The following is a 13,388-nucleotide window of genomic DNA, read 5'->3' as shown; positions in this document are numbered from 1 at the left end:
TGGCTAATGTGACTGGGGAACTGTACCTTAAATGTTATATATATTTAAGTTTTTATTTAAATTATTTAAATTTTATTTATTTAACTAATTTCTATTTGAATAGTCCCATGTGGCTACTGGTTACTGAATTGGACAGTACGGCTCTAGCTCTATATTCTGACTCTTTTTCTGATAATCAGATGGACATCTCTGCATTTTCTCTGAGCTTCCCATGTTCTTTACCTTCCTTTTCGCCATTATTAACCAATTCTGATACCCCATACCCTATGCTGGGTTTCTGACTCATGTCAGCTGAGGACCTAAAGGTGAGCTGGAAAACCTTTTTTTTGGCAAACACCAGCTATCAGAGTAGCAACTTTTTGCTTTCTGGGTCACACAATTTCTCTTAGTGGTGAGTTCATCAAGATACATATTTATACACATAGTCTGTTTAAGAACTTAAGTGAAGGCTGGGTAAGGATCTGCCAGTGCATTCATTAATTACACTATAAAAATCAAGCATTTATTCCACCTAATGCAGTGAGACCAGCAGTTAGTACATATGTGTTCCCCTGCGCGTGGTTTCTGGCTATGGAATCGGCTCTCTACTAGACATATTTAGTCAACCAAGCATATTCACTGGGTACATCCACTAATGGCCAACAATACCAACTGAAGCCATCACCTAAATCAGCAAAGAGGACTGGCCCAGGGGATACAAATGAAGATTAAGCAGTCTTTTCACAAAATCTGGAGCTTTCCAGTCTATCGTCCAGAGAACCAAATAGTATAAAATGAAGAGGTGTGAATGATAAGACTTTAGAAGAGGTTAGAAGAGAGATTAGTGAATAAAATACACCGAACTTTAGAGCAGGATAAGTCCTCTTAGGTGAGATAGGAGAATGCTCCCAGAATTTGAAGGATCCAGCTCTCTGTACATATTCTCTGCATGCATGCCACATGGCGGGCACTAGGACACAGAGTCAAAGGATACAGTGCCCACCCTCAATGCGTCTATGGTCCACAGGAGCGACACACATGTAAATCATTCCAATAGGTACAGTTGCCAGATTTAGCAAACAGAAATGCAGAATATCCTGTTAAATTTAAATTTCTGATAAACAATAAATAGCTTTTTAAGTATAGGTATACCTCACAAAATACTTGAGACATACTTACATAAAAAATAATATTTATTTGTTTGAAATTCAAATGTAACTGTGCATTCAGTATTTGATCTGGCAACTCTAAAAACAAGGTAATAAATGCAATGATTAAACGGGGTATTAGGTGCTACAGGAAAATATCTAAGGGGTGCAGACCTCAGAGGCCATGGCAGAGAAAGGTCACAGAGGAGGGAAGTCTTAAGCCAAATCTTTTCCAAGTAGCAGAAGTTAGCCAGGCAGAGTACAGAAGGAGTAGTGTGCACAAAGGCACTGGGGTTGGAGAGAGCAGAGCACACCTGGGGAAGAGCAAGGAGCTCAACAGGGATAGAATAAATAATAAGTTATAATTTCAGTAACTAGGAGAAAAGCCCAAGTCAGAATCCAGAAGAACATTGCAGGCTCAGGGATAAATGGAGAAAAGAGAGTTCATAAAGACAGCGACAAGCAGTCTGAGAAGGAAAAAGAAAACCGTGAGGCCAAGAAGGAGGAGCAGTGCAGGGACAAATGCTGCAGGGAGGCCAAGTAAAATACGTTCATTGGCTCTGCCCACAGGGAAGACATCAGTGACACGGACAAAAGCCATTTCAGTGGAATGTGATGGCACCAGGTTGAGAAAAGTCATGGAAGGTGGCGAGAATAAGAGAACCCAAGGGCAGACATAGTGTTCAAAACGTTTGATTGGGAAACAAGTATCACGCTTAGACCTGGACAGACAGGAAAGCGGCCTGGACTCTGAACTTTAAAGAGGGCCCCAGTCTGTCTCTCCTCCAGCTCCACCTGTGTCCATGTGGCTGAGGGGACATGCTCACCAAGAGCCTGCACACTTCCTTTTAGGCCCTGGAACTCTTTCCTCCAATGGAACCAAGCCTGTGATCCCTGACTACACAAGCCTCTTCCTAGGTCTCCCTTTCCAATAGTCAACCGTGCCCCTAGCTCGCTCATCCTTAAGCCCGAGGCACAGCTCAGGGGCTGCTGTTTGGCATGCAAGAATGTGCAGAGATCTTGGACACGTGCATGAGGTGTCCACACTCTTGAAGGCAGGACCATTCACGATGCAGGGTGGAGTCAGCCTGGGAAGTGAAGTAGGGTGTGCCGCAGGCTTCCCCTTCCATCTTACCTCAGGCCTCACAAAAGTCAGAGGAAATATGTCAGGAGTTGTTAGTGATGGACATCCGGCCAAGAGAGGGCGCTTTTGACAATGAGCACTATTTGATGTTTTGTTTTGTTCTTTTAAAGTAAACTCTATGACCAATGTGGGATTTAAACTCACGACCCTGAGATCCAGAGTCACATGCTCTACTGACGGAGCCAGCCAGGTGACCCCAAAATGAGCGCTATTTGAAAGAAGGGCAAATAGATAATAAATAACTCACACTGTGGCCAGGGAGGCAGGAAAGGCCTGAACTCCGTGGGAATGTGAATAGAATGGAGAGTAGGTTGGCAGGAAGGAAATGGAAGGCATTTCTGTTGAGTGACAATCTCTTTCTCTTCAGTTAGAGAGGAAGGTTGATAGTGGATGAGGGTCAGGCAGGCAAGGGAATGTTTGGGTTTAATTCTCACAGATGGCAGCTGACCTAAGGCCTTTGTGCAACATAGGTAATACCCTAAGATAAGGCTGTTTCCCCACCCCCTCTCAACGTAAGAGGGATGTCACATTCTCCTATGCCTCCCTCTCCTCCCTCTACACTAAGCAGAGTCACAGAGCAGATAAAAGTCTTTATCGCCTCCCCGTTGGGCCCACAAACCTCCAGCAACATAGAGGCCCACACACTTCAGAACACTTTCCTCTCAAAGACTGACTCAGGATTCAAAACTGCCTCCCTATCCAATAGGATTCTTCTCTGGCCAACAAGACTCCCTACCTGTTAGAAGAAAAATATTTCTAAAAACTAATTTTCGGCACATTATAAAGAACTAGTAGTCTGACCTCTAATCCTCCCATTGGCATCTGGATTTGAAAAATACTTCTTGGGGCGCCTGGGTGGCACAGCGGTTAAGCGTCTGCCTTCAGCTCAGGGCGTGATCCCGTCGTTGTCGGATCGAGCCCCACATCAGGCTCTTCCGCCATGAGCCTGCTTCTTCCTCTCCCTCTCCCCCTGCTTGTGTTCCCTCTCTCACTGGCTGTCTCTATCTCTGTTGAATAAATAAATAAAATCTTAAAAAAAAAAAAAAGGAAAATACTTCTTTGTCCCAAAAGAGCAATCTCTACATTTCAAACAGAGCAAATATGCTGAAGAGTTTGAGATGTTTAGAAACAAGGATATTTCCCTCTCTACCCCCTCCAACCACCTGTCCCTAAATCTACAAGTGACTCCTCTTCCTTCTATGTTTTAAAACACGCCATCTGGTTTTTTTAAATATAAAGAGAAAGAAAAAGCAGAAGGTGAAGAAAGATTCTGTTTCTGAGATTCTGCCAAGGGGTCGCAGTGCACAGGCAGACATCTTTATTCCCTTGCAGGCTCTTAAATGTTGGACAAGATGGGGTTTAATATCAAGACAACAAGCCCCAGAGGTAGCTTGAAGATTGATAGAAACCTCGCAACACCGACTTCTGACACCCACTCAAAGTAAACTAAACCAGTCTTCTCCGGAGTCCCCTGTTTCTGGAGTGTGTGCGTGGCGGTGGGGGGTGGGCGAGATCCTTGCTCCAGGGTCTGTCCCCCAACTCACCAGACCGCCAATTCCCCCCGCACTCCAGGGGCCAGCTCCACCCCAACACAAAACCAGCCTCGCTCTCAGGCGTCTGCTCCCCGTCCTGGAGTCCTTGGGGACTGGAAAGAAGGCGGAATAGATTTCATACTCTCTTCTCCCTCCCGCCCTCGACAAAAGCGGCTCTTTCAGGCCCAGAGAAAGGTCCTGTACCCTTTCCCATCCAGCAGCCAACTTCACCTTCATCCAAGCCTCTTCACCCAGAAAGGCTCTGGGACAGGAGATCCGTAGCTCCAGCTTGAGGCGAGGGGAAGGGCGTGGGTGTGGTGGGGGGCTGGGGCGGGATGGTGGGGAGGCGGCGGGGCAGTGAGGAAGGCGTTCCTCGTGGGGCCGCAACGGGTAATTACAGCGGCCGAAAGGCGCCTCCCAGGACCGGGGTAGCGTGTCGGGGAGGATCACCTGTTCTACACCTGGCGGCGGGCCACACCTAGTGGCGGAACCAGTACCGAAGGGCTCGTGCTCAGGCGGCGATGCTGGGCGGGCTACCGGGCGAGACACACAGGCCTGGCGGCCCCAGGGCTTTACCCTCAGCACCTAGTGGATCACGAGACCTGGGGCGCAGAAACCGCGCCGGCGCAGTGCTCCGGGACTGGCCGCTCTGCCCCGAAGCCTGCCTGGCACCGGGCGTTCCTTCCCTGCACTCGGGGCGCGCCCTTGGCACCTGAGATGCGGTCTTTCCAGTGGCCTGATGGGGCCGGACGCTGGGAGCGGATGGGGCCCGCGGTGGGGCGCCAAAGGCTGAGCGTTTTTTAAACTTTTGTAGGTCAAATCTGAAAGGGCGTATGGAGAACTCGCTAGGGCAATCCCTCGTTTTACACACAGGGACAGCGAGACCCAGGAGACCAGGACTGTGTCTAAAGACACTCAGTAAAGTGAAATGGATCCAAACGTGAGTTAAAAGGATATTTAACCCCGCAGTCTGAGGAGAGCTGGTCAAGCAAGGAAAAACGAAGGCAATTTATTTTTAAGGCCAGAGAGAGGCAAACATTAGCTTTGAAAAGAAACAATACAAAATTGATTTCCCAGACAAAGAGGGGGTTGGTGATGGAGAGAAAAAGTACTCAAGGCCTGGCTCATCTAAATTTAATTTTGATTATTTTGAATGGGCTGAGATCGCCTGTACTGACGCCTCACCGTGTTAATATCGCTGGGCCGCAGCGTCCAACCCCGAGTTGAAGTAAACTCCCGCCAGGCGGGCACTGCGCGTCGAGCTGCTCTACAGAGATCCTCTTTCTTCGGGTTAAAAAAGAAGAAGAAGAAAAAGAAAACACAAAAAACCCACAAAAAAACACAACACACAGTTAACCACCTGTCAGGGCTGAGGATACAATGAGGCTCCTCAAAAAAGAGCTTTTCATGCATGCGTAATATATTTGTTCAGCCATTCACTTAATGAAGCTGATAAATGTGATGCAAGACAATAGTGAAGTTAATCTATTTAGTAAAATGTTTTGAGACTTTCAGGCTACGTTAAGGAGGGGAGCGTTCGGCGACATTTTCATTTAAATGCGCTCATCTCCCCTCTTAGGCTGCACAAGGGGGTTCGGGCAATCTATGTGAATATAATTTCTTATAAATGTGTCTTTAATGGGTTTAATTCACCCTTGCCAGCTGTTTTGGGGGCTATTTTGTAAGAGCAAAACAAACGTTTCAGGCTTGGAAAGCTAGTTAAAATTAGTTTCGGTCAGTGAGGCCAAGCTATATTTCCTGCAAACCATCTGCTTGATTGGCACAATAGAAGGATTTTCAAGGAAAAAGGGGGGGTGAGTGTGAAAGGAATGAGGGGTGGGGGGAGATGCTAGAAAGGGCTGGGGAGGCCGGTAGTTCCTTGTGGCCTATTCTGAAGGTGAACCCCTTAGAGGTGTCTTAATAGAGCGGTTTGCCTGGAGGGCTGGGGCGACTAGAAGGCTCTTTCAGCCCAAACCTCGTCGCCCTCCTCCTTTGCCTAGACGGTCAGCTCACTCTTTTTCCCCAGGACCGGAGAAGCCAGGCAGCGCGCGCTCCTTCGCTTAGCCACCGCCCTGCGTCCTGCCAAACTTGCAAGGCGACTTCCAAGTGTTGGCAGCTCCTGCCCAGAGCGCCGCGGCCTGGGTGTTCAAACCCTTGCAAAGTGCCACCTTGGGGTCCCAACCTTCCCGAACTTAACGCTCGTTAACATTTTGGGAGGCCGGGAATCTTACGCCCCATTCCACATCTCAGGTCCTCCGCCTCCCTCCTCGCAGCCTGCGCTTACGGGGGTGCTCCCCGCTGGGGAGGGCCTCACGACTGGGAGAGCGCGGTGCGTGGGGCTGGGACCCGCCCGCTCCCCACTGGCGGGGAGGAAAAAAAACCCCAGAGCGGGTTCCCAGAGCCCAGCCTATGGTCCCAAGGGACGCTCCGGCCGCTTTGGCCTCGTAGGCCCCAGGAGTCCGGGCCATCCCAGCTGTGGGCTCCCCCAGCGAGCAGTAGAGCCTTTGGCGCAGGCAAGGACCTTAAACGTCAGCCAGGGCCTCCGGGTCTCACTTTTCCACTCGCGGTTTTTCCCTTGAAAGAGAAATAGACAACCCAGCTCTGGGAGAGAGGACGTGAGTGACTTCTTTGAAATACACTTGAAGATAACGACATTACCATGAATGGCAGGACGCACAAAACCCCATGGGCTCAGGTCAAACGGCATTAGTCACAGGTCTTAGCCGCAGCCGCCGCGCCGTGCAGCCCCTTAGGCTATCGCGGGGTTTGAAAAGACGCGTTCAAGGAGATCACTTAAAGTAAGATCCTTTCGTCCGATTTCTTGCTTCCTTAGGATTTATTCTGCCTTTTCAAGGGCGGCCAGCCCTCGCCCCCGCCCTCACTTTTCCTCTTTGCGCCTTAGGAATGCTTCAGGGGGCGCGGCAGACAGACCGCTGGAGGCAGGGTCCACGTGGGTCGCAGCAAGGGGTTGCTTCCAAAAATGTCAGGGCCCCTTTTTAAAAGCAGAGAAGTTAGCAGCAGTTAGTCTATAGTAAGGCAGAATGACCGGGATGTGTGTGTGTGTGTGTGTGTGTGTGCGCGCGCGCGGTAGTAATGGTGGGGGCGCATGGAGCGTGTCAGTGGGCAGGAAAATAACTAAAAACTACACCGAGAGAAATGCCCTACGAGAAGAGGCCTAGGGAAGAGGATGGCGCTAGGAGGGCTCCGGACTAATTTTGCGTTCTTAGTGCTCCTCCCCTCCCCCCCAGAAAAGCCCTGCAAACGGAGGCGCTATTCCGACCCTAGGTAAGACTGGGCAAGCGCTTCACTGATGGGTAATCCAACACCTGTAGTCATCGCTTTCCTCTACCTTGGGAACTGGCTACTGCTCCAGGAGGGGGGAAGAGAAAGAAGGAGGGAGAGAAGGAGGGAGTCAGAGGAGGAAGGTTGGGGAGAGGGAAGGAGGAGGAAGAGGAGAATTGGACCTGAGAAGAGTTGGAGGGAGAGAATGCAAAAACCAGAGCCGGTCTTCCAGCTTCCAGAAAGCAGTTGGGGACAAGGGTAGTGGGGAATTGATAGCGATGGAAAACTTTGTCTGTGGTAAGCTTAAAGTCCAGGTGTTCAAACAGTTTAGACTTTGCTCCCCTATTTTATTGCAAAACCTAAAAAAGAGAAATTTTTGAAGTTCGTCACAGATGTCCCTCGACCGTTTCCGGGGACTCCAATTAACCCGAGGAATTCATTTCGCATATTCAAATAGCCACTTATTTAAAAGTTGTTCCTTTCCATAGAGGTTTTCTGCCGCCTGCCGCCCAGTACGCCTCCATAAGTGTCTAGGGCTCAGAAACTCCATACTTGCGTCATCTTCGGGCATTATAATTCGGCTCCAGAGCCCGGCCCTAAATAACTTTTTAATTTGAATCAAGGGAGAGCTTTAGCGGGCTCCGTTTCTGGTTTAATGTGATATAAATAGCAGATGCACTTTTATTGAATGGTTAAAGCAGCGACATGGAGATCATCAACACAAAACGCCCTGAACAAAACCATCGAGAGAAATAAAGCTGGTTAATAAGATTTTTGAGAAAGCTTTGTGTTAAAAAGCAAAAAGGAAAACCAGCTGAAGGTGACAGTTAGTTCATGGTTAATAGGATCAGGGCGGCCTGGCGGGGCTGCACACTTCTCTTTGGGGAGGTTCAGCCACACCAAAGAAATGAATGGGACATTTAACACATCTGTTATCTCGCCGAACAGAGAAACTGGGGAATTGAGGTTCAGCACCACCCCAGCCCCAACCCAGGGTAAAGCGAAGGACTAGCTCCAGGAAGATTCTAGTTTGAGGCCCCAGATTAAGCATAGACTCTCCTGACTGTGGGCCAGCATTCTTGGGAATGGCCTTCTTCGCGCTGTTTTCACACGCTTGTACACTGCAGTTAATTAAGAGGCTTCAAAACTTTGGCCAAGTTAAGCGCCCTGCAATGGGTAGAACCCTCAGCCTTAGCTGCTATGGTTTTAAAAGTCCAGGCGGTAAGTTACAAATGAAACTGCAGAAAGCTCCTTGAGGTTGGAAAGGGGCCAGCAAGCGTACTGTTCCAGCGTTCAAGTCACCTGGCTTGAGGCTGCTTCTGGTAGTAGTAAGCCCCGTTCAAGTGGAATACCGCCGCCTAGCCTTGATGCTTTGCTGCTCTCTGATCCTCTCCCAGGCCAGCAAGCTGTGGAGTGCTCCTTAGTGACACTTCTAGAGAAATGTCGCTGAAAATCGTTTTCCAAGTTGCTGGGAGTTTGCAGAAGGAGACACATTTTATCATTCAGGTATCTACCAACTCTCTCAAACTCCATTAGTTTCCCTACACGAAATAAGCCAACACCTCCCCCTCCATCCTATGGACCCACACCCAATAACCCAAAGCATTAATTCCAATCTCCCTGTGTTGTTAGAATGGCACCCCACAAACACTGATTTTACCCACCCCTCACATCTGCTTTATGCCTCAGCTGGAGTAGCCTGTAGGGCTAGAGACGAAGAAGGGAGTATATTTTCATGTTCACTGACTTGAAATTTTCCATTGCCCACCCCACAAGGGGGAGGGTTATTTTACTGATTGCCTGGAGATGAATTTCTATGAATATTTATTGATTTATTTTCCAGGCTCAGCAGGGGAGCTGCAAATAAATTTAGTGCGTTCTTTAAATAATTCCTTTTCTATGAGGCAAGATGTCATCTGAAACTTCTAAATAGGCATTTAATTAGCCCGGGTGTTGCTTCGGAACAAAAACTCCCGGCGAGAGCTTTGGGGGCGCACTGTATTGCAAAGAGGCGGTCGATATGCAGAATTGATGCGAGCCAGCCTTTGTTGCCGGCCCATTGTGCGGGCCATGCTTATGAAGACTAATCCAATCATAAATTGCACCCCTGCGCCAATCAGAGCGCCCAGAGCCGCTAGCGAATGAAGCTCGAGTGGAGAACTTTGTTGAACTTCATTGTCAGAGCTGTCACTTTTCAAAGCGCTTTAACGGGCGGGCCACTATAAAACCATCACCTCGACGGGAGGACCACGGAGTACTCGCAGACGCCCAAGTGGGATCGTTACTTGGAGACGTTTGCCCAAGAGAGAGGGCACTACGGGGGCGGGAGGGGCGGGAAGCGAGGCATTTACCCTCCGGCCACTGGAAGAAGGGTTATTCCGCCCGCCCGCGGCTAACATGATGTTCCCCGGCCTCCTCGCACCCCCCGCCGGGTACCCCAGCCTCCTGCGCCCCACGCCCACCTTAACGCTGCCCCAGTCTCTGCAGTCGGCATTTTCTGGCCACTCGAGCTTCCTGGTGGAGGATCTGATCCGCATCAGCCGGCCACCCGCTTACCTGCCCCGCAGCTTACCCACGGCCAGCATGTCGCCCCCTAGGCAGGGGGCCCCCGCGACTCTCACAGACACCGGGACCTCAGACCTGGGCTCCCCGGGTCCGGGCAGCCGACCGGACGGTTCACCTCAGACGGCCGCCTCCCCTGCCAGTGAGTCCACGTTTCTGAAGTTTGGGGTGAACGCCATCCTCTCCTCTGCTCCCAGAACCGGTAAGTAAGCGCAAAACGCTGAGGGCCGGTCCAGGTGCGAGTCCTTCTGGCTTCGGTTTCCTGTATGCAGCGGACACCCACTAACACATCCGCGCACGCACTTACGCAAGATCCCCGAAGCCTCACGTCGCGCAATGTGAGACTTAGGTCCAGCCAATTCCCGGGAAGAAAAGCTCCAGGTTCGCCCCACCCTCATAATGAACTTGAGCACCTGCAGTTGGAGAGAGCACACGCCCCTAGGCGTCAGTGTTTCTGCCCTCGAACTTCTGGAAGCCAGTTTTTAAAACCCAAGACAATATATTTACTGGTTTAGCTAGTATTATGGACCTGCAATTCTTTTCTACCCCGCCCCAATACTACCTATGTCGCTAATGCCCAGGATGAGATTGGGGACAGGGGACCGATTCTTGGAGGCGGGCGGAAGGGGTGGAGGTGGAAGGATATCCACAGATGGCACAATGTTAGGAAAAGATTTCTTTTACTCTGTCAAATCACTGAGGAAGACGCCTTTGAAGCTGAAGGGTTAATCATATCATGTATTCAATGTTCTGTACAATAATCAAGTACCTAATCAAATTCCCTTTCTGTCTCCCTCCTTTTCCTTCCTCCTTTATTCTCTGCCAGAAACATCCCCCGCCTTGCTCCAGAGCGTTCCTCCCAAGACCTTCGCCTTTCCCTACTTTGAAGGCTCCTTCCAGCCTTTCATCAGATCTTCTTATTTCCCAGGTAGGTCTCGTCCCCCTTCCTGGGGGGCGGCGCCCCAGCCCCAGCCCGTCTCTCCCTGCTCTGAAGCCATATTTCTCCGTCCACCCCTCGGGGTTATGCTCTGGTTCAGAGGTTGCAAGGCGTACAACATTCACGAATCCGTCGCGCCAATTTGATGCCCTATTTAGCACAAGCAGTGACTGCTTGACACTTTGCACCAATTCCCTGCTCTACAAATTAGCAGGAATTGTCATGGTCCCAATTTGAGGCGGTTCCCTTCCCGGCGAGGAGCTGTTGGCATCCCTTCACGCCGCCGTTTTCCCACAGAGTCAGTGCACTTGGCCACGATTCCCCACAAAGGTTTCAGCACCATGACCAATTGGTCAGCTCCTCCGGGCAGCCACACACAGATCGGCCCTCGCCCCTCCACGCCGCCGAGAGACACCTACCAGCCGGGGCTAATTTCTCTTTAAGACTCATTCAGGGCTTCGGGCTTTTCACAAGACCACATGGGGTGCCCTCTTGTGTGGGATGCCTGGGGTCGCCCAGGGGGAGGGGGACTAGATCCTCCCACAAACCCAACCTTCTATTTCCAACCTGATTTCCCAACCTCTTCTCAGACCCTTCCCCCACCGCCTTATTTTTTAAAGATCTCGAGCTTGTAAAATAAGAAGTGTGAGGGAAGCCCGTAATTGGGTCCCAGTTTAAAGGTGAAACACCTTACACAGTTTACAGGAGGTTTTCGTCCTGCAATCCCAGTGGTGACTCAAACTAGAGCTCAAAAACTCTGCAACCGGTCAAGACTCAGGAGACAGAGGAGAGCCTATAAAGAGGAGAGAGACTGGGCATGGACGGTGGGGGATGGGTAAAACCACGGCAACACTCCCAAATATCAGCGAAAGAAACAAGCAATTGATTTTTAAAAGGGGGAGAGAGAATTCACCAACAGCCCCCCACCACCATTCATGCTGCTGCTGATAATGGAATTTGCTCCCTTTCTCCCTCATCTCAATGCTCTAACAAAAACCACCCGAGCTTTATAAATAGCTTTTCATGTCCATTTAATGAAAATGATTCCGGGAAGAGAAGCCTCTGCCATCAGTATTCTCCCAATGGTCTTGGCCTGCAGTTGTGTTTAGTTTGAAAGTGTAAATCTCTTTTGTCCCAGTAATATATGGCTTTCGCTGCTTGTCCTCAGTCTTTTTCTGTTAGTTCATTACTACACAATTACCATTCACGCTTCATTAGAGTCTCTGTTTCTTTTTGGGTTTTTTTTTTCCCTCCCTTAAAGCAAAACTCTCCCCCTTTTTATCATGCCAATACCCATTGGGGAGCGGTCAATGTGCTAATTAGCTGCCACTTTTCATGTATTCGGGCCAAATTCTTTACGTTTTGTGGGGGAGGGGAGGAAAGATTAATATGAAAAAGATGAATGCTGATTGGATTTTTCAAAAAAAAATCCAAAGCGGATTTTCTTCTGTCAAATCAGTAAAGCACCTCATTTTCATCTAAAGAATGCAAAAGCCACCAAGGTGATAAAAGCTTCAGGGGGAAACCCAGTGGCCTCAACTGTATATTTTATTTTTATTTTTGTAATTTATGTTTTTCCGTTGCTATTTTAGCTGATATACGAAGGTTTGTTCCCTTGAGACTGTTCCCCTGAGACCGTTGAATGGAAAAACGAAACAGGCTATTGTGGGGGCTGTTTTCTGTGTTTCCGTGGTTTTACCTAATCCGGGTTTGCTTGGTTGAAAGGGAAAGTTATTTGGGCGGAAAGCGCCTTTCACTCTCGCAGGTTTGTAGGTTCCTGCCCTATTCTCCAAGAGGAAAAAAGGGGGAGCTTTAAAAAGATGAAGGGATCAGAGAGAAAAACCGAGGGAGGCCACTAGAGAGGGGCAGAAGCTACTGCCCCTGCGGGACGCCGCCCACTCACTCGCAACCCCTCACCCCCTACCCCTCCGCAGCGTCCTCGAGCGTCGTGCCCATCCCGGGGACCTTCTCCTGGCCGCTTGCGGCCCGCGGCAAGCCTCGCCGGGGCATGTTGCGTCGAGCCGTGTTCTCCGACGTGCAGCGCAAGGCGCTGGAGAAGATGTTCCAGAAGCAGAAGTACATCAGCAAGCCCGACCGCAAGAAGCTGGCGGCCAAGTTGGGCTTGAAAGACTCACAAGTGAGGGCGGTCTCCCCACAGCCCCAGCCCCCACGCTTCACCCTTCCCGCACGCATCATACAATTGGGAGGGTTCTCTGAAACCGGTTAGGTCCCATTGTACGGATGGGCAAAGTAAGGTCTAGAGAGGGAATGCGTGCACCGCCCAGCTTCCTTGAGGCTCCTCGGGACAGCCCGCTTCTCTCCCAGTCCTGAGCTCCGGGGCTCAGCGCCCCCACCCCCCGCGGCCGTCCGGGTCAGAGGTCAGAGGATGGGGCTAGAGGAGCGAGGAACCGAGGAGGGGGTGAGGATAGGCTGAGTGCCTTGAGCCATCTGAACCCACATCAGGGCGTGGGCAGAGGGCAAGGAGAGGGAGAACGACAGAGCCTCCTACCCTCCGCTGTGGTCCCGCCGGCGCCCCTCTCCCAGGGGCTTGGTGGGAAGGGCCTGCGCTAACCTCTGCTTGTCCCCCACTTTCTCTCCCCCGGCGCCCCAGGTGAAAATCTGGTTCCAGAACCGACGCATGAAGTGGCGGAACTCCAAGGAGCGCGAGCTCCTGTCTAGCGGGGGCTGCCGAGAGCAGACCCTTCCCACCAAACTCAATCCGCACCCGGACCTTAGCGACGTGGGCCAGAAGGGCCCGGGGGACGACGAGGAGGAAGACGAGGGCCCGGGCAGCCCCCGCCACC

At 50.6% G+C, this 13,388-nt stretch overlaps 1 protein-coding gene across 1 annotated transcript in view; it reads left to right on the top strand.

Annotated features, from left to right (window-relative positions):
• Positions 1-9,482: 9,482 nt before the first annotated feature.
• DBX1 (developing brain homeobox 1) overlaps positions 9,483-13,388 on the top strand; it is a 5,305-nt gene continuing 1,399 nt past the window's right edge. Inside the window, exons 1-3 of the mRNA XM_040638695.1 lie at positions 9,483-9,849; positions 10,474-10,575; positions 12,519-12,721. Of these exons, the coding sequence (XP_040494629.1) occupies positions 9,483-9,849; positions 10,474-10,575; positions 12,519-12,721 (672 nt within the window). The remainder of the gene's footprint in view (positions 9,850-10,473; positions 10,576-12,518; positions 12,722-13,388) is intronic.

This window comes from Ursus maritimus, unplaced genomic scaffold (assembly GCF_017311325.1).
Source record: "Ursus maritimus isolate PB19 unplaced genomic scaffold, ASM1731132v1 scaffold_23, whole genome shotgun sequence".
Taxonomy (NCBI): Eukaryota; Metazoa; Chordata; class Mammalia; order Carnivora; family Ursidae; genus Ursus; species Ursus maritimus.
The sequence above is the reverse complement of the archived record's forward strand: the minus strand, read 5'-3'. Positions and strand labels throughout refer to the sequence as shown.